This window comes from Enhydra lutris, unplaced genomic scaffold, assembly GCF_002288905.1.
Source record: "Enhydra lutris kenyoni isolate GAN:26980312 unplaced genomic scaffold, ASM228890v2 scaffoldscaffold15, whole genome shotgun sequence".
In the NCBI taxonomy this organism is placed as follows: Eukaryota; Metazoa; Chordata; class Mammalia; order Carnivora; family Mustelidae; genus Enhydra; species Enhydra lutris.
This window is the reverse complement of record NW_019154099.1, coordinates 47,581,860-47,599,877: the sequence shown is the minus strand read 5'-3', so window position 1 is coordinate 47,599,877 and position 18,018 is coordinate 47,581,860. Positions and strand designations below refer to the sequence as shown.

Sequence of the window (18,018 nt, the reverse complement as noted above, 5' to 3'; positions counted from 1 at the left end):
TTCTCCTCCTCCTCCTCCTCCTCCTCCTCCTCCTCCTCCTCCTTCTTCTTTCTTCTTTCTTCTTTCTTCTTTCTTTTCTTCCTTCTTCTTTTTCTTCTTCTTCTTTTTCTTCTTCTTCTTCTTCTTCTTCTTCTTCTTCTTCTTCTTCTTCTTCTTCTTCTTCTTCTTTCTTCTTCTTCTTTTAAACAGGACATCTAAATATCAGGTAAGATCACTTGAATACACTATAGCAGGTTCTTAACATTTTCTCGGATTTATCGTTAGTGGCCTTTACAAGGGGGAAAATGCCCATTAATTAAATTCAGAGATTCCAGAACTGCTGAGGGAATTGTTCTTAACACTGGTAGTATGAACAAGAAGTAATATAACCTTTACAAAGATATTATTAAAGTGATTTGGAATATTAAAACTGTGGTAAGCAAATAATGACAGGAGATTCCAGCTGAGGAAAATAATGGCTCTGTCTCTTTCTGAAAAGGAGTCAGAAAGGCTGGAGTTTCAGGGGTGATTTTTTAAAATGCCAAAAGCAGGAAGGGTGATGATGGCTGTAAGATGTGATAATGGTTTATAGGATAGACACTGTCCTAAAATAGGGGACCAAATACGGGGCTTGGGTTAGAGCTAAGTGAGGCTCTTAAGTGTTGTTAATTTTTATTTTCTTGTGGGGGGAAGTGGAGCACAATCTCTCCTCAAGGCCATTCCCTAAGCTTTGCAGACTGACATGTATATAACCTCTTTAGGTCAGAGAGAAGAGAGAACCAAGGCCAACCTCAACTAATTCTTACATTATCTTGAATTATTTATTCCTATAGTCACTCTCCAGATAATAAAGCATTTCATGAGACAGAGAGGACGATGCTGCTCTCAGAAGAGCAAAACTAAGGAGTGAGCAGGGGAGAAGCAGCAAAGGCCCTCGTGGAAGGTTCTCTTCTGAAGAGGGAAGATGAGGTTTCGTGAAGAGGAGAAATAATAGGAGAAATGTGACAGCAATAAAGTCTACTGGGTTGGCAATTATCCTGCATTTAGAAAATTAATTTTTGAGTTATTTAAAATGGAATGAAGCACTAAAAATTTTCTGCAGGGAACAACTTGGTAGGCTGATGGCTAAGACTTGGATGACTTAATGTCTTCCATCTGGAATTTGTTTCTTTCTATCTCATTAATTCAAGCACACAAGCATCATCTTTTGCTTCAGTGACCAAATTACAGGCTTGCTGGTGACTGTACAACTTAAGTTCAAGAAATCTTTTCCCAAGAACTCTGTGTAGGGATACATATCTTAAAAAAAAAAAAAAATCCCAAAGCCATAAAGCAAAGTCTCCCCAATTTGTATAGTTATTCATCCTAAAACCACTTACACAACCCCCAAATTTCATTTAACACTCACTTAATAGTCTTTCCAATCACTTCTGACATTTTGTGAGGGCTAATAAACTAGTCATGGGTCCTACTGCACTGGCATTTCGTTATTTCTGTCGATATATCCGATACGAAGGTCCATGGCTCATGCACGTGAGGGACTGGATAGAGGGAGAGCTCACGCAGTTGAATCCAGAGCACATGAGATTTTATCTTGGGTCCTTCACAGATGGCCCCAAATGAACTTCCTGAAGACCCGGCCTCACAGGCTAGAATGCTTCTCATTCTATGGAAGAGAAATCTAAGACTCAAGAAATAATTTGCTTAGGACCCCAGTCAGTTAGTGATAAAACCAAGAGTCCTGCCCCGCCTTGTCTGAGGAAGCTTTAGAACATTCTTCTTTTCGTGGTTGGGGAGAGGACAAGAGTTTGGGGCAGAAATATAAATGATGATGGGCGAAGGAGAAGATGAGAACATTGCTTTGTGGCTTGACCATGAATAGATCACCTGGCAGAGGAGACCCAAAGTTAGCTGGGGAGTGCCAAATGTAATCCAGTGAAACTATTCCTTAAGACCAGTTATGATTTTAGTAGAATCCTAAGCTTTGTGGGTCAGAGCTCTCTGTCCGAAGACTATTAACAGCTCTGCAGACCGGGGAAGCAGGACGCAAGATTAAAGGTGCACACTGCTCTTTAAGAAAAAGTGGGGTATCATTAACAATCTATTTCTCACTGTGGAGGTTACTGGTACCCGTAAAGACTTCCTTACTCGTGTCCTGGAAGTTGACATCATTGCCATTGTACGCGTTCTTTAGTTTGTTGGTCATCACACGTAGAGCCATGATCTGCTGCCTGATGAACGTGTCGGGCCGTGTGATGTCCACGTCAACCTCAGGGTTGTTAATCTGGTTGGTCAACCCATCGTTCATGATCTCAGGCAAGTATCTGCAAGGCCGACAGGAAGAGAACAGATTAGCGTGAGGCAGGAGGGGCCCAGTACCAGACTGTGCTGTGCTGTCTCTGACGGAGAGCCAGGACAGTGGACACACAATGGAGCTCGATTCCTGCAAAGAAAGACCAAAAAGTGAAAACAAGGAATAACTTTTCTCAGAGGGAGCTGTGGCTAAAAAGATGGTTTCAGGGTGCTTCTTAAAATGGTCCTGAATTTGTAGGGAGGCTTGCCTACGAATGAATGTTCAAATGGGGACTTAGAGAAATTGTTTCTTAAAATTAACTATTTTCCTCCTCTAGCCCAAATGGTAGATACTGAAGTCAAGGGCTTGCTAGCTTCCTCTGCTCTCTGGTTAATTTTGCTGAGAATTGAACTTGTAAATTACACATGATCTTAGAGAATTCTCTTGTACGAGGATGCTCTCCCTCAGCTGCGGAGGCCTTACCTCTGACTTTAATCAGAAGAAACTTCTGGATATAAAAAACCACCTTTGGCAATTCGAGGTGTAGCCAGTGAGCCCTGGAAAGTCTGAGTTGCCCATTAGGGTTTTTGTTTTGTCACTGCATGTAACAATATTTGATATTGGGCAAAACAGAAGGATAAAATCTAATGAATCTTTAATTCTTATGACTGGCAAATTTAGATTCATATTCTTTTAACTTGTACTAAAATTTTAGAACTATCAGTCCTTCAAAGCCAACTGCCCAATCTGCCTGTGTGCGTTTATACCATTGGAGACTATAGATGGCGGGAAAGTGCCTAGAGCCCCCTCTGACCCCTCATGCTAATGACCTGCCCAGTCACAGCCCTCCTTCTCTCCTTCTCCCAGAAGTCCCTGCACCTGCTGCTTCTATCTCATTTCTGTGGCTCTCCCGGAGTGCAGAGGGCACAGCGGCCTCACACCGACTTCGGGGCCTGCCTCTTCCTTTCCAGTGCATCCTGCACCCACGATCTGACGACTCTTCACGAGCTATGGCTTTCATCATATGACTCTTCTGTCGGAAAACTTGGTGATAGTAGCTGATGTCTCCTGAGTACGTACCCTCAGGCACTGTGATAAGCCCTTCACGTGTATTTTAGAATTCAGCACCTTAGTGAATCCAAGAGCTATGTGCTCTTGTATATCCATTTTGCAAAAGAGAACACTGAGGCTGAGAGAGGATGGGTAACAGTGCAAAGTCGTGGAGTTAATGGATGGCAAAACCACGATCTGAGCCCAACAGGTCTAGTTTTAGAGCCCACGTGTCCAAACGGTGCACCGTACCGCCTGATTGATGACAAATGACAGTTCACATTTTATAGCTCGGCAATCAGAGCCCATTTCCATCCCGTCTCTACTTTCTTATGCTGCAACCATCCCTCCAAGGGGCCCATCTTGCCCTGCAGAATCTAAAGCCTGTACACAGCTTATAATTACCTGTCCTGCGGGCTTTCCTTGCCTGCATTGCACTTTCAAATTCAAGTCCCAAATATCCTTAAAGACCCAGGTCAATCTTGGCTTTGTCTTGAAGATATTTTCCAGCTTTTAGGGACCTATGCATTCTTTTCGAGGGCTGCCATGTTCATCTGGGATTTTTTTGGTGCAGTGCACAAAGTCACCCACCGAGGGAGGGAGTTGGGCTGACATCCAGCTGGAATTCTCTGCCCACAAAGTGATGTCCCTGCAGGGCACCATTCACCCGAAGGGACACAGTTTTCTTTTCTTTTTTTTTTTTCTTTTTGTTCTATTTGTTTTATTTTCGAAAATTTCAATGCATACCAAAGCACAGGCAACTGTATAATGAACCCTCAGGTACCCATCTGGGTGTCTTTTCCTAATTCTTACAAAGGTGCTTTATTTGTCTGTGTCCTGGTAAGAAACAGATGGCACCTGCAAAGAGGTAATAAAGAGAGTTTGCAAGGAGAGACAACTTACGAAGGTGAGAACAGGGAAACCAGCGCTGGGTGGCAAAGAACCCCAAGACTGGCCATAGCAGGAGGGCCGGAAGGGAAGTAAGGGTCCCCACTTATGCACAGGAATTGAAATCTCAGCGAGCAACCAAATGACACAGCAACAGTGAAACCAAGGCCTGTCAGGGAGGGAGCTGAGGGAAGATACCCTGACTTCCCTCGTACCTCCTTCTGCTGCCTCCCATCAGCGGAAGCCAATGGAAGACAGTGGGCCAGAGGACCCAGTGGACGGAGTTTGCAGAGATCCTCATTCAGGGCATAGACCCAGGTGGAGGGATGAGGAGTGGATCTCAAGGGGAATCAGGACATCCAGAACAGGGACCCGACACCTCAGAGCTATATCATCATTCTTCTACTGCGTTTACTATGATGGTTTGCAAGCTGAGAAAACCCCATTCCTCTATTTTGGCCTTCCTATTTACCTATACTTGTACGGTATGCTTATGTTTACAATTCTTCCCCTTCTGCGGGTTATTTTCTAAGTTCCGGAAACCGAAGGCTCTTTATCCATCAGCCTCCAAAAGAAGAAATGGAAATGTACAGAGATTTTTATATTTAAGCCATTTTTCAGTTATTGAAATCTTAGGCATGATGTATTTGTGTATGAATTGGTTTATCCACTTTAAATCAGAGGTCCTCTGAACGAGCACCTTGTCTTCATCTACATCTTAAACAAGATCGACTTCACCACATAATGAATAATAAAACACACAGAGTGCATTGCACATTATTTTCCATAAAGCTTCACAGTATTTGCTGCCCTTAAAAAAAAAAATGTTCTAATGGAAATTTTTAAAAGTCAGAGGACTGTCTCTCTGTAGTCTTGCCACAAAGCGTAACTTCTGTGCGGTCTTCCAATATGGTTGATACATTAATAAATTCTTGTTGGCTTCTGGGCTTGACTTCGAAAACGTGACATTGGGTGGATTGTTATTGACATCAATTATGTGTGCTGGGCTCCATGAGCTCTACTTAATTACTAGAGCTCATTGGCATGAGCAACAGTGAGGGCGGGCTAGCCTTTGCTGACCCAGGAGTTGAGAGTGGCCGGAAGGGGCCCGCCGGTTCTGGGGTTGCCCCTCGACTCTTGGACAATGATTCCTGCAGCTGTACCTAGGCCAGGTCAGAGGAGGGCTTTGTTTCTTTCAGATGCTGTGTGCACTGCACGGCTCGCCGAGACTCATTTATCAGAAGCCGACTGTGAGAGCTTACATGGGAATGCTGCCCCTGGGAGTCTGAGCATCCAGGAACAATAAGAGACTGCCAAATCCACCCAGCCTCTAACTGGGCCCACTGATGCTCGGCTGCCTGCGATAAAAACGAGGAACAATGCACCCGTGTCCTCAGGAACCTTTTCTCCTTTCGCTGTACTCAAAGGGTAACTTTAGAGACAATATGGAAACTTAAACCACAAGCACAGTTGAAAAAGAGAATGGCCATCTTGTCACTCCAGAGGTACACCCCGAGGCCAATTCTGTGGATATCCAAAAGGCAGCTTGAGGGACGTGTAGAAGCCCAGGACTCGTGTTTGGTCTCTTTGTATAATGCTCGTGTCCTGAAGACACGGATGACTCTTTGAGCCCCTGCTATTGTTTATTAGACTTTGCATCGGCTTCTTGGCCCGATGGCATTCTATGTTTGCACCATTACAATTTGGGGAGACACGGGAAGGAAGCAGGATCTCAGCACAGCTTCCCAGGCTGGATGCACATTTATCAGGGGCAGGGAGAACCCAGAAATGAGCACAGATTGGAAGGTTGAATGGGGTGTCATGTTCTTCAATGGTTCATGCTCAGCGTGGCGAGGGGAGCCATCCAGGAACATTCTGAACCCATCCATGAGCCCGTTCTGGTTACCTTCTATTCTGCAAGAGAGGTATAGGAGCTAGACCTTCAGTAGTTTTGCAGAATTACTTTTCTTCACGTCTGTTAGGGGCTGAATGTTTGTGTTCCCCTCAAGTTTACATGTTGAAAACCCAATGCCCAAGGGAATGGTTTCAGGAGGTGAGGTGTCTGGGAGGGAATCTGTGCATGAGGGCTCAGAAAAGAGACACGGAGGGCTAGCTTAGCCCTTGCATAATGTGAGGACACAATGAAAAATGGAAAAATCTGCAACCCGAAAGAGGGCTCTCACCGGACCAGGCTGGCACGCTGATGAACTTGGACTTCCAGCCTCCAGTTCCTAAGCTACCCAGATGTGGTATTTTGTTACAGCAGCTTGCATGGATGGAGACAGCATCTAATTTCATATCGTGGACATAGGCTTCCTTGATTACATCCACATGTTACAGCTGATCAGGGTGGTAGAGTCCTGTAGGAACTAGGGGTTGGGGGGACTTAAATGTTCAACCTCCTGAGTGGCTGCAGGCTCTGTGCTGGGGACTCTCACTGCTGGAGTTGACATCTTTTGTCATCCTCCGTCACTGACACCCCAGAAAGTTCCCCCAACCAGGCACCATGTGTGTCATTGCCACCACTCAAAATCACTCCTTTTGGGGCACCTGGGTGGCTCAATGCCTTCAGCTCAGGTCATGATTTCAGGGTCCTGGGATCGAGCCCTGCATCAGGCTCTCTGCTCAGCAAGGAGTCTGCTTCCCTGCCCTTGCCTGCCTACCTCTCTGCCTACTTGTGGTCTCTCTCTCTCTCTCTCTGTCAAATAAATAAATAAAATCTTAAAAAAAAAAATCACTCCTTTCAGTTGTTAGATAAATGTGCCTGTCAGGAGGACAGACGTGTTGACCTATCTGTAGTCTGTATTTCTTATCACCTCATTAATGCCTGTGGTTGCTCTGACAGAAGGAGCTGCACAGTGGGAGAAAGGGACACACACGATCTAATGGCATTTGAAAGCCAGTAAAAGTCTGAAAAGTGAGACACCTGTAAGGAAGGTTAGCCTGGTGGTGCCCAGTGGGGTTGACAGGAGTCCAGGTGGAAGCCGAGGCAGGAATGGGGAGAAATGGGGTCCCCAGGTGCTGCCTTGGGTTTGTTTTAAGGTGACAGATGCTTCTTCCTACTGCTCCTGCCTCAAGGCACACTGAGCAGAGAATGCAAAGCAGATTCCATCCTGCTTGTGGCCCAAATGAGCTGCATTCAATACATGTCTCTCCAGCAATTTCCAATTCTAAGCTACATACTCATTCCTTCCTGTGGGAGAGTTTTGCTAATCTAAGAAGTATGACAGTAATACAGGTCTCAAATTACTTATCTGCAGTTCCAAAATTTAAGAAGTTTTCCAAAGTTTTTTTTTTTTTCTTTCTTACACTCCTCTTGTTAACAAAACTTGATCTGATCCGAAATGAGGCTAATCAGAGCTCTCATTTTTCCCACTTGGTGGGATTAGCAATATATCTTGCTGCAGAAATTGAATGTGGTTGATTGTGAGTTACAATCCCAGACATCACCCACTGGGAGTATTATTATGTAATGTATAGTATCAGCCCTGGGAAGACTTTCTAAAAATCAAAAAGGAGTCTGAAATCTGAAACATGGATGGTCCCAAGGATCTCAAATAAGGGACTGGGAGCTTGTGGTACCCATAACTTCTTTCCCAAGCTTTTTTAAAGTTGAAGTTCTAGACTTCACATCTGTTAGAGTGGCTATTATTTGAAAACAAACTAAACAAAATGACAAGTGTTGGTAGGGACATAGAGTGGAGTGTAAGTCCCCAACATTAAGCTTCTGATTGCCCGGACCTCCATTTCAAAGACAGCATCTTGAGCTAACGCATCAGTGGCCACCTGACATGGCCACTCGTGGAAGAGCCAGAGAAGAAACTAGGCTGTTTCCACCCAGAAGGGGTCCCTTTCAGAAAGCCCTGGAAACCCTGGGACTGCCTGAGTGCCCCACATCTCCTTTCCCATGGCCTAATTCCTACTCTTAGGTTTTGTATTAGGACATCAGCCAATTGGCATTGAATTTGAGAAATTTCTGGCACCCTACATACGACCTGGAGAAAGGCAAAGCCCCAGGCTGTCTCTGCAACCCCTGATCTTGCTATGTGGTCACTGAGCCTGCCATGAGCTCTCCAGGTCCTCTGAGTCATAAATCTTATTCCTCAAGATTCCCTGATGGTTTCCTGCTGAAGTGCATCCCGTGATCATAACAAGAACCACAAGACCCAACCTGGTCATAAGTAGGACGCCCTGCTTGGGGAAATGTCTAGAGAGCTTGCTATGAGTGATGTGTGCCCTGGCCAGCATGGCAGGCGTCCCTAACCGAACATGCTACCATCAACAGGTTTGGGAACACGGAGAAACTGGAACTCTTGTGGTCGCTATAGGGAATGTGAAATGATGCAGCGCTCTGGAAAACAGTATGGCAGTTCTTCAAAGAATTAAAGTTAGACTTACCATACGATCTAGCAATTTTGTTTCTGGAATTCTCAACCCCAAAGAATTGAAAGTAAGTATCAGAACAGGTATTTGTGCGCTTCCATTCATGATGGCATTATTTACAATTGCCAAAAGTGGATGCGACCCCTGTGTCCATTGATGAACGCACAGGTTCCTAAACGTGGTATGTCCAGACAGTACATCCAGCCTTGAAAAGGAAGAAAATTCTGACTCGTGCTACCATATGAATGGACCTTAAAGACAGGCAAAGTGAAATCATCCAGACACAAAAAGACAGATATTGTACAATTTCACTTACATGAGATAACTAGAGGAGTCAGAGTCATAGAGACAGGAAAGAACTGTGGTTGCTGGGAGCTGGGGACAGGGAGGAGTGAGGACTAAGTCTTTAACGGATTCAGAGTTTAAGTTTAGGAAGATGAAAAAGTTCCGTGGGTGGATTGTTGGTGACGGTGAACAGTAATGCCAATGTACCCACTGGCCGCTGAACTGTACCTTTAAAGGCGGTGACAGTGTTACATTTGACATTATGTATATTTTACCACAATTAAAAAAAAGTCACTATTAAGTGTAACTTTTCTAAGGGCTGATATCCAAGATCTATAAAGAACTCCTCAAATTCCACACCCAAAAACCAGATAATCATGTCAAAAAATGGGCAGAAGACATGAACAGACACTTCTCCAAAGGAGACCTACAAATGACCAAGAGACACATGAAAAGGTGTTCATCATCACTAGCCATCAGGGAGATTCAAATTAAAACCACATTGAGACACCACCTTATGCCAGTTAGAGTGGCAAAGATTAACAAGGCAGGAAACAACATGTGTTGGAGAGGATGTGGAGAAAGGGGAACCCTCTTACACTGTTGGTGGGAATGCAAGTTGGTGCAGCCACTTTGGAAAATAGTGTGGAGGTTCCTCAAACAATTAAAAATAGAGCTACCCTATGACCCTGCCATTGCACTACTGGGTATTTACCCCGAAGATACAGATATAGTGAAAAGAAGGGCCATATGTACCCCAATGTTCATAGACGCAATGTCCACAATAACCAAACTGTGGAGAGAGCCAAGACACCCTTTAAAAGACAGATGGATGAAGATATGGTCCATATATACAATAGAATATTACTCAGCCATCAGAAAGGATGAATACTCAACTTTTGTATCAACATGGATGGGACTGGAGGAGATTATGCTGAGTGAAGTAAGTCAAGCACAGAGAGTCAATTATCATATGGTTTCACTTATTTGTGGAGCATAAGAAATAACACGGAGGACATTAGGAGAAGGAAAGGAAAAGTGAGTTGGGGGAAATCAGAGGGGGAGACAAACCATGAGAGACTGTGGACTCTGAGAAACAAACTGAGGGTTTTGGAGGGGAGGGGGGTAGGGGGTTGGGTGATCCTGGTGGTGGGTATTAAGGAGGGCACATATTGCATGGAGTACTGGGTGTGGCGCATAAATAATGAATCTTGGAACACTGAAAAAATAAAATTAAATTAAAAAAAAATTCTTGATATAGGTTACTTTTTCCTTTTCCTTTTTTTTGTGGGGGTGTGACTGGAAAATGGAATTACTCAAAGCATACTGTGTGTTTATACATTCTTCAAGACAGTTAAGCTGGAGTTACCTGTGACATTAGGCACTTCAATGGGATGTGACCCTATAATATGGTCAAAGATGAGAGACTGACCCAGGACACCTGAGATTCTCTGAGACCCAGCAGGGTGATCATGGGCAAGCCCCTTAACTACTTTATGTGAAAATATATATATATGTATATATACATATATATATTTGTACATTTATATGAATAATACTTATGTTGTTTCATAAGCTGCCATATTAAGCTAAGGTATATGAAAATGCTTGAAAAATCTAATACACTATGCAATTCGAATGCATTCTTATAAAAATGAAGTTGTTAACATGGCCCTGTGGATGCCAAACTTGTTTCTTAGGAGCGGCTGAGGGCAGTGGAATTTGGACTCGTAAAGCCTAGACTCCTGTAGAGAGAATGATTTGTTGTGGCTTTCCTCCAGCTGGAAAGCGTGTGGCATGAAATGGTTTGGGGACCCCTGGAGGACACACAGCCCATTGGTTGCCACAGTGAGCAGAAGCTAAACTCTTTGACTTGGCCCCTTCACTCCTTGGCAGGATCCCCCCTTATCCATCCTTTCTTTGTAGAACCGGAGGCGGCAAACTACAGCATGGATGGGACAAAAGACCCAAGGAGCCAGCTCCGGGGTGCTGAGTTGTTGACTGCGACACCCTTTTTTCCTACTTCCGGTAGCTGCACTTTCCCCACTTGTGGGAGTGCACAAAGCATCCCTCTCCTGCAGGACAGCAGCCTTCCAGGGCTCTTCCCTCCCACATGTGCACAGAATGGAAAGATGTGCTCAAGAATGCTGCTTTGACAGCTTCTAGTGCCTTCCCAGACGGATTCCGCACCTTCCTGAACGTGGCTGCCTGGCTCGGTGTACATCAGATCCTTTACAGTTCTCTAAAATGCAGCCAGAGTGCTTTGGGACGTATTCTGCAATCAGACTAAAACAATATTGTCCTGCCAGCTCCACCAAGTCCCTGTCTTTGACAGATTTCTCAACACCATGCATCATTTCAACCCTCTTCCATCTGCTCAGATGTACCCAGTCATGACTTACTGCTTCTTTGCTTAGTCAATCCACTCGGTGGCTGCTGAGAGGGACCGATGTACTTCCTAGATTTTTCTACTTTTCCTATTTCTTAAAATTTACTGTATTTACCTCCTGGCCCGAGGAAAGATTTCCTTGGGGACACAGTTGTTTCTGTGAGGATTGTGGGCCTTGAAAACCAGCAGAGGCTCCCTGCAAACTCGCTGTTTCCAACCGATCTGATTAACCCTCGCCCTCAGCCTGTGTCCTGTTGGACTCCCCCCAGAAGGCATTTTGAAGAAAAGACATGGTAAAGGCTAGACACTTGGCTTATGGAGGAGTGGCTGCTGGAAGTTGCTGGCCAGTTTTGTAGGGAGGGGGAGGAATCTGGAAATCACTGAAGAAATCTGAGACAGCGGGAACCACGTGTGTCCTGTCACAAGATCCACGTACTGTTGAAAGTGACTTGTCACAGGGTGCTTTCAGCGTGCTCTTCCCGCCTGTCCCATCACCTCCCATGCGCGTCCTTCCTCTTTACCCCACTCCGTGCCCACCCCCGACCCTGTGGCCTTAGACAAAGAATCCCCAGGAAGAGGAAACAATCCTTAAGGATGGTAATGATGTAATTTGACATAGTTATGGGCTCAAAAAACAAGGATCTGCCTCTATAGAAACCCAAAGGTAAGAGCCTATAGGAACAACGGGAGGGTTTTATTTTTTCGGTGGCCGTTACCTGACCAAACTCTAACCCGCATACGCTAACCATATACAAGTTGGCCCTCCTTTGGAGCCCGTGCTTTCCTGCCTGCATCTTGTCATTCTTCTCTCGCTCCCCACCCACAGCCCATGCCAGCCACCTGGCTGCCCACAGAGCCCTTCTCAGGGGTGACAGATGGCCACACATGTCCTTCTAGTGTCTCTGGGTTCACCCTGGGTGTGTTAGGAGGTCTAGACTTGTAACCCACACCACCCTGTTTTTATTCCCCCCTTGGCTTTCTAGATTATTATCGACCCTCCCCGTCCCTTACTTACTAGCTTCCTTTCCATTCTGATTTGTCTGAGTTGAGCTGATGTTGCTGTGTCTTCTTTCATTTCTCTCTAAGAATTTGCTTACATCAGTGAGACAGGCGAGAAGTTACACTTGCAAACTTACTTTCCTGCTGGTCACTGAGGAGGCATCCTAGGCTGCTTTCCTTGACTGGCAGACACTGCTAAGAATTCTGAAGAACGTTCCTTATTGGCTGTTCTGATAGCAGAGGATGTGAATCTGAGTGCTAACTGGTGTAGACAGAATTTATGTCCTCCCCTGGCAAGATCCGTATGTTGAAGCCCTAATTCCCAATGTGATGGTATTAGGAGGCGGGGCCTTGGGGAGGTAATTCGTTGTAGGTGAAGGTGAAGGTAGAGCCCCCACCCCCATGAAGTTAGTGCCCTTAGAAGAAGAAGGGGTTGGGACTCTCCTTCTCTCTCTGTCCTCACGTGGCAGAGAGAGGGGCTGTTCACAAGCCAGGAAAAGGGCTGTCACTGCAACCCAAGCCTGTTGCCCCCTGATCTTCGACTTAGAGCTTCCAGACTATGAGAAATCAGTTTCCGTTGAAGCCACCCAGACTCTGGTGTGTTTGTTTGCAGCCCGAGCTAAGGCATTAACTAAGCTGAGCCCTGGCCAGGGAATCCAAGGACCCATCCTTAGCCTAACCCCAGGCATCCCAGCTGAGACCAGAGGTTGTGCGGACAAGACCCTGCGTTGTAAAGGGGGTGCAGAATTTCCAACTTAAAATTCTCTCCTGATGCACATGCGAAGCCTAAGCAATTCATTGTTAAGGCGGCTTCAACCTAGCCTGTGTTCCAGTTCCCTTTAGGGGCTGACGGTACACCTGCGCCACGTGACCTCCTCAGCCCAGTTGCTGTTGTTTTTTGTCTAAGGAAAGCCCCATTCAAGGAAGCATCAGGGTATGCGTGGAGGCTGAGGGAAAAGCACAAATTGTAACACGCTCCCTGCGTGTGCGGAAACTGAGAAGGGGTGTATCTTACATGTTAATAGCAGCTTAAACTAGGGCTGCCAGATAAAAGGATGGGATTGCCGGTTATATCTGAATTTCAGAGGAGCAATGAATCCTTTTTTGAAGTGTAAGTGTGTTCCCCTGGGCGTCTGGTGTTATGCGCTACACTTGGCAACTCGGTCTTAGAGCCTTACTGCTCCAGGTGTGGTCCCCAAATCCGCAACCCCTGCATGTTCTGGAAACTTGTTAGAAACACAGAATCTGGGCTCCCGCCCCAGACTTACAGAGCCGGAATCTGCACTTTTCACGAGCTCCCCAAGACCGTAGCCTGCATGTTAACATTTGGGAAGCGCTGTTTCCCAAATGGGTTTCCCAAAGCCCTCTTCCCAAAATAGGGTGGGAATTTTCATAGACGTGATTGCATTGGTCTTTAAATTGTCCCGGTAGATTGGCAAGGGGAAGGGAAGCAGGAAAGAGCTGCTCCTGACAACAAGTCTTTTTGACAGAATGGAGACGTCAATGCTGACAAGTCATCAGCGTACCTGCAATTTCCCCCCAGAAGGGCACAGTCTCTTCCTCGAGCTCCGCTCCTATTTCCAGACCTGCATAGCTCCTGAAGCAGAGGGAGCTTTGCCAGCAATGGCTGATGGTGGGAGCAGGAATTTGAGGGCAGATCCTTATTCTAGAGAAGCCACGGCTCCCAACCCCTTGGCCCTCTCCACACATCAGACCCTCTCCACCACAGCGGGCACCTCTATGGTCATTCTGCTCTTTCTGTTTAAAGTCACCCTCAACAGATGCCATTCATTTAGTCATGGCTCTTTGGGAAAAGATGATACCCTGGAAGGATGGACATATCCCTGGTAGGAGTCATTTTGATTTCAGATATGTGAACACGTGAAACAGGTATGCTCCTGAATCCAGGAAGTATGGTAATGAGCTGTGGGGTAGCATTCAGAAAATAGCAGGGAGAAATATGGGTGTTGGAAGACAAGCCAAATCAAATACTTAGGTGGGAGGAGAGGGCAATGGGAGTGGGTGTGCATGGGAGAAGGTGGTTGCAGGAGTCCGGTGGCTAAAACATAAAGGGAGGAAGAACTGTCTGGGCAGTCGGTGTTCTCGTCAAGCAGGCTTGAGTTAGGAACTCCAGACCATGACAAGCTCTACTCATGCCAATAAGACCCTCTGTTCCACAGTCTATAAGCACCTGTTGATAGAATTTTTTTTTTTTAAGTCAAGGTTCTGGTTCTTTGAAAAGAATAACCTTTCTTTCTTTTTTTAACAAACATCCCAAATTTTAAGAAGACCTACTATCTGAAAATCCATACTTCAAATGTAGGGAAAAATAGGTTATGACCTGCATTATAAGTGGATTTTTCAATCTACAAAATAGTTCAGTGGAATTGAAAAAACTTCTCTCACGTGTTCCTAGATCAATTAATATTTGGGTGAGAATGAGAAGAAAGCTTTAATTAAATTTAATTCGATGAGTCTTCACTGGTTATCGACTGACTATGCTATTAAATATAAAGTTATTAACATTTCGTGGCAGTGGAAGAATTTTTAAAAAAGGAACTAAAAGAAACGATAAAATTTTAATTTTTCAATGGGAATATAATTTGGGTTGTAAATATTGGCCAGCCTTATTTTTTTTTTTTAAATAGTATACTGGATCAGATTCTGGAATATCTTTGCAAATAATTTTATTGCCTTACATTTGATAATTTCACTCGCCTGCATAAATTTCCATAATGGGTTCCCACTGAACTAGGATAAAATCAAATGTGGGCCCTAAGCACTGATCTGGGTGGTTCTCCACTTATGCTGTTCTTTCCCAAGCCTACAGTGCAACAGCGCGGCTCTTGAAGTCCTCTCTCCAACCGCTGTACTTCTCATCGGTTGGCGGACAGCACTGCTATCAGAGAGTACTTAAAGCACGCAGTCTTGCAGAGTGCCGGGGCAGAGGGAGTGCTTAACATTGCTGATGGTTGGAGGAACTGAATGAATGAATATAGATTCACTACATCTTTTATAGAGCTAAGGATCTGTTTCATTTGTTCTCCTAACCTTTGTTTAGAGGCAGGAGGATATGGACATGAAAAGAATTCTGGGCTAGGACTTGGGAGATTTTCAGCTTTCATCCTTGCTAGTTGGACAACCTTAGACTAACGGTTCCCCCGCCTGTGTTCCTGATCCGCACAAGGAGGAATTTGGCTAACCCCGGTCTCCTCTAGCTCTAACTTTAATGGTCGCCAACTTCCCATTTTTTCCCCTAAGGGTATCTAGTCCCCTCCTCAATCCCCACCTGCAACATTTCTTTATCTTTCCTTTTGTATATGTGCTAAGAGCCAGCAACCTGTGTAACCCTGGGAATGTAGTTCAAAACACAGCCTTCATTTCAGCCAAGGCTGAAAGGTAAACACAGATGGGTAACAGAGCAGCTCAGAAAATCAACCACTTTATTCATTAGGCCATCTGGTCATCCTTTCCAGGGTCTTTCTGTACAAGCATGAGGAAGAGACACATTAGAAGCTGTTGAATTTCACAGCTGAATTTGCTGGCCAAAGGTCTCCTTCTTGTAAGGCCAGACCCTGATAAATGATGAAGCATTTTTGAGGGGCCGGTTGTTGAGATGACAAAAAGCTGTCTACCCTCGTGATCTAAGATTTGGACACTGATATTCTGGGGAGACTTGGAATGATTACAGCTCTTTCTATAGCTGTCCTGTTTTTGCCTTGTTAAGCTCTCCCCAGTATGGCTAATAATATCATTGCCAATAGATGCTAAAAAATTCAGCTCAGCAGTGGGAGATAGAACATGCAATAAGCACCTCCCTTGTGCCCTGCTTACCTTCTGCAGTTTCTTCTGAACTTAATATCCGTGGATCTTCCTATTTCCTTTTGATCACAACTGCTTCATCCGCTTGAAAAGGCCCACTAAGACCCAGAACAGAGCCCCGCCCCGCCCCGCCCCGCGCTTATCTCCTCCACCTGCTGATCAATCCCCAAAGATTCCTTGAGTCCAACTCACCAGCTGCTCTGCCCACCTGCACCCCTGCTGAGGCGTGCTCAGAGAGCCTCCTCTCCTGGTGTCCTTCCCTGCTCGCCAGCTCCCAGCCAGTTCTCCTGTCCAACTCCTCCACCCTAGGAAAACTCGGGCCAACCCCGTTTCTGGGCTCAATCAAGAAATTCAGAAATTCCATATCAAGGGGCAGCCGCGCTGGGCAGCCGAGCAGCGGGTTGAAAACAGAGCCATCTCTCATCCGGAGATCCCAGCGGGGGTGGGGGGCACTTCTCGAGGCAGGGAACCTATGAGAACACTTTGTCGGTTGTCCCTTGGGCCTTTCCTTTTTCCCTCACCCTTCCAACGAGCCCATCAAAACCTGTTTTTCTCCGAGGGTGAAAAATATTACAGTTGAACTTTCACTTCCTGTTTAACGTGTGATGGAAAGAAAAGCGAGTCCTGCCCATTTCACTATGGATAAAAATAGCTCTGCTGTCTTCAAGTCATTAAGTGAACATAAAAGGCTCTTTGTGATCTCAGGATATCCGTAACCTGGCATCTGTCACCGTTCCTCTGTCCTCATCCAGAGGCGAGGCACTCAGAACGAGGATTCCACGCTTAATGCACCTTGAGAGTAAGTGTTCCCAGGTGCCCATCAAACCTGTCACTCTGAACAGCTGTCGCTAAGTGACGACGTGTCCCTCCACTCTTCGTTGTTTTTTGCATCAACAGGCCCGTAGAACTGTGCCAGCAGAACCTTCCAGGGCTGGCTGAGCAACGCCCCGACCAGAAGAACGCGAGTCCCCCTCACCTGGCTTTGCTGTGCCCATTCCAACACTCCTCTTCGTTGGCCGCGCCTGCTGTCATGCTCTCATCCTTGCAGATGGTGTAGGGTAGTGCCGACCAGACCTTTTTAGAGAGCTTCAGTTTCTCTTTTATGTCTGTGACCTGACCAAGAAAGCAAGGAAAGACTGAATGTTCTCCCCAGCTGTTGCCCATTTCTACACAAGGACACGACACAGGTGAAGGTTAGAGAACCTGTGATAGGACAAGCACAAACTCTATCAGTTTTCAGAGAGAGACACAATGCTGCAGGATTTACTGCCCGCGCAAGCCTCCCTACCTCCTCCCTCAATCTTCCTCCAGCTCCTGGCAGAGAGTTCGCAGATAATTGGCTTTTGTTTTCCATCTTTTCTGTCCTCCCATGCTTTGAATTAAAAACTTACGAAGCATCTCAATGGCTTCAGGTCCCTCGCTGGCTGGGAGAAAACAGGTGTTCCCTATTGCAGATTTCCTTAAATATATTCTTTAGAATTCATTTGCTTAGATGTCAGATAAATTCACAAAATCAAGGCACCGAGAGATGAAATGCTTTCCCCAATTGTCTATTTGTTTCTGTAAGAAATAAATATTGTCGCTAATTCGACTGCTGTTAACCTCTGCTCTTAACCGATGGACAGGTCTATACAGCACACACTTGGATGGTGAGTAGCAACCCAAACCCACTTAAAAGTCTCTACAGCAGGAAGAGAAAAGTCATTCTGAATATAGGTAAGTGTAAAATCCACAGCCCTATGGATGGATGGTGGGGAAAAGCTTAGTAACCCCATCTTTAGTGTTTTCAGGCTTAGCACTGACTTTTCACCTGCACAAAGAGTAGAGGCAGGAATTCAGTATCATTTTGGTTCCATAATTAACGTCTAGGCTCATGTAGTCACAACTCTGATTTTCTATTCTATTCCCCGTGTGAACATTGGGAATTGAA

The 18,018-nt window shown here is 45.4% G+C and overlaps 1 protein-coding gene across 1 annotated transcript in view; it reads right to left on the bottom strand.

The window, feature by feature from the left end:
* Nucleotides 1–18,018, bottom strand: part of LOC111146965 (glypican 6) — a 1,144,597-nt gene that overhangs the window by 2,435 nt on the left and 1,124,144 nt on the right. The window contains exons 7-8 of the mRNA XM_022502741.1: nt 17,065–17,201; nt 2,128–2,303 (exon numbers count right to left, since the gene is read on the bottom strand). Coding sequence (XP_022358449.1) covers nt 2,128–2,303; nt 17,065–17,201 — 313 coding nt within the window. The remainder of the gene's footprint in view (nt 1–2,127; nt 2,304–17,064; nt 17,202–18,018) is intronic.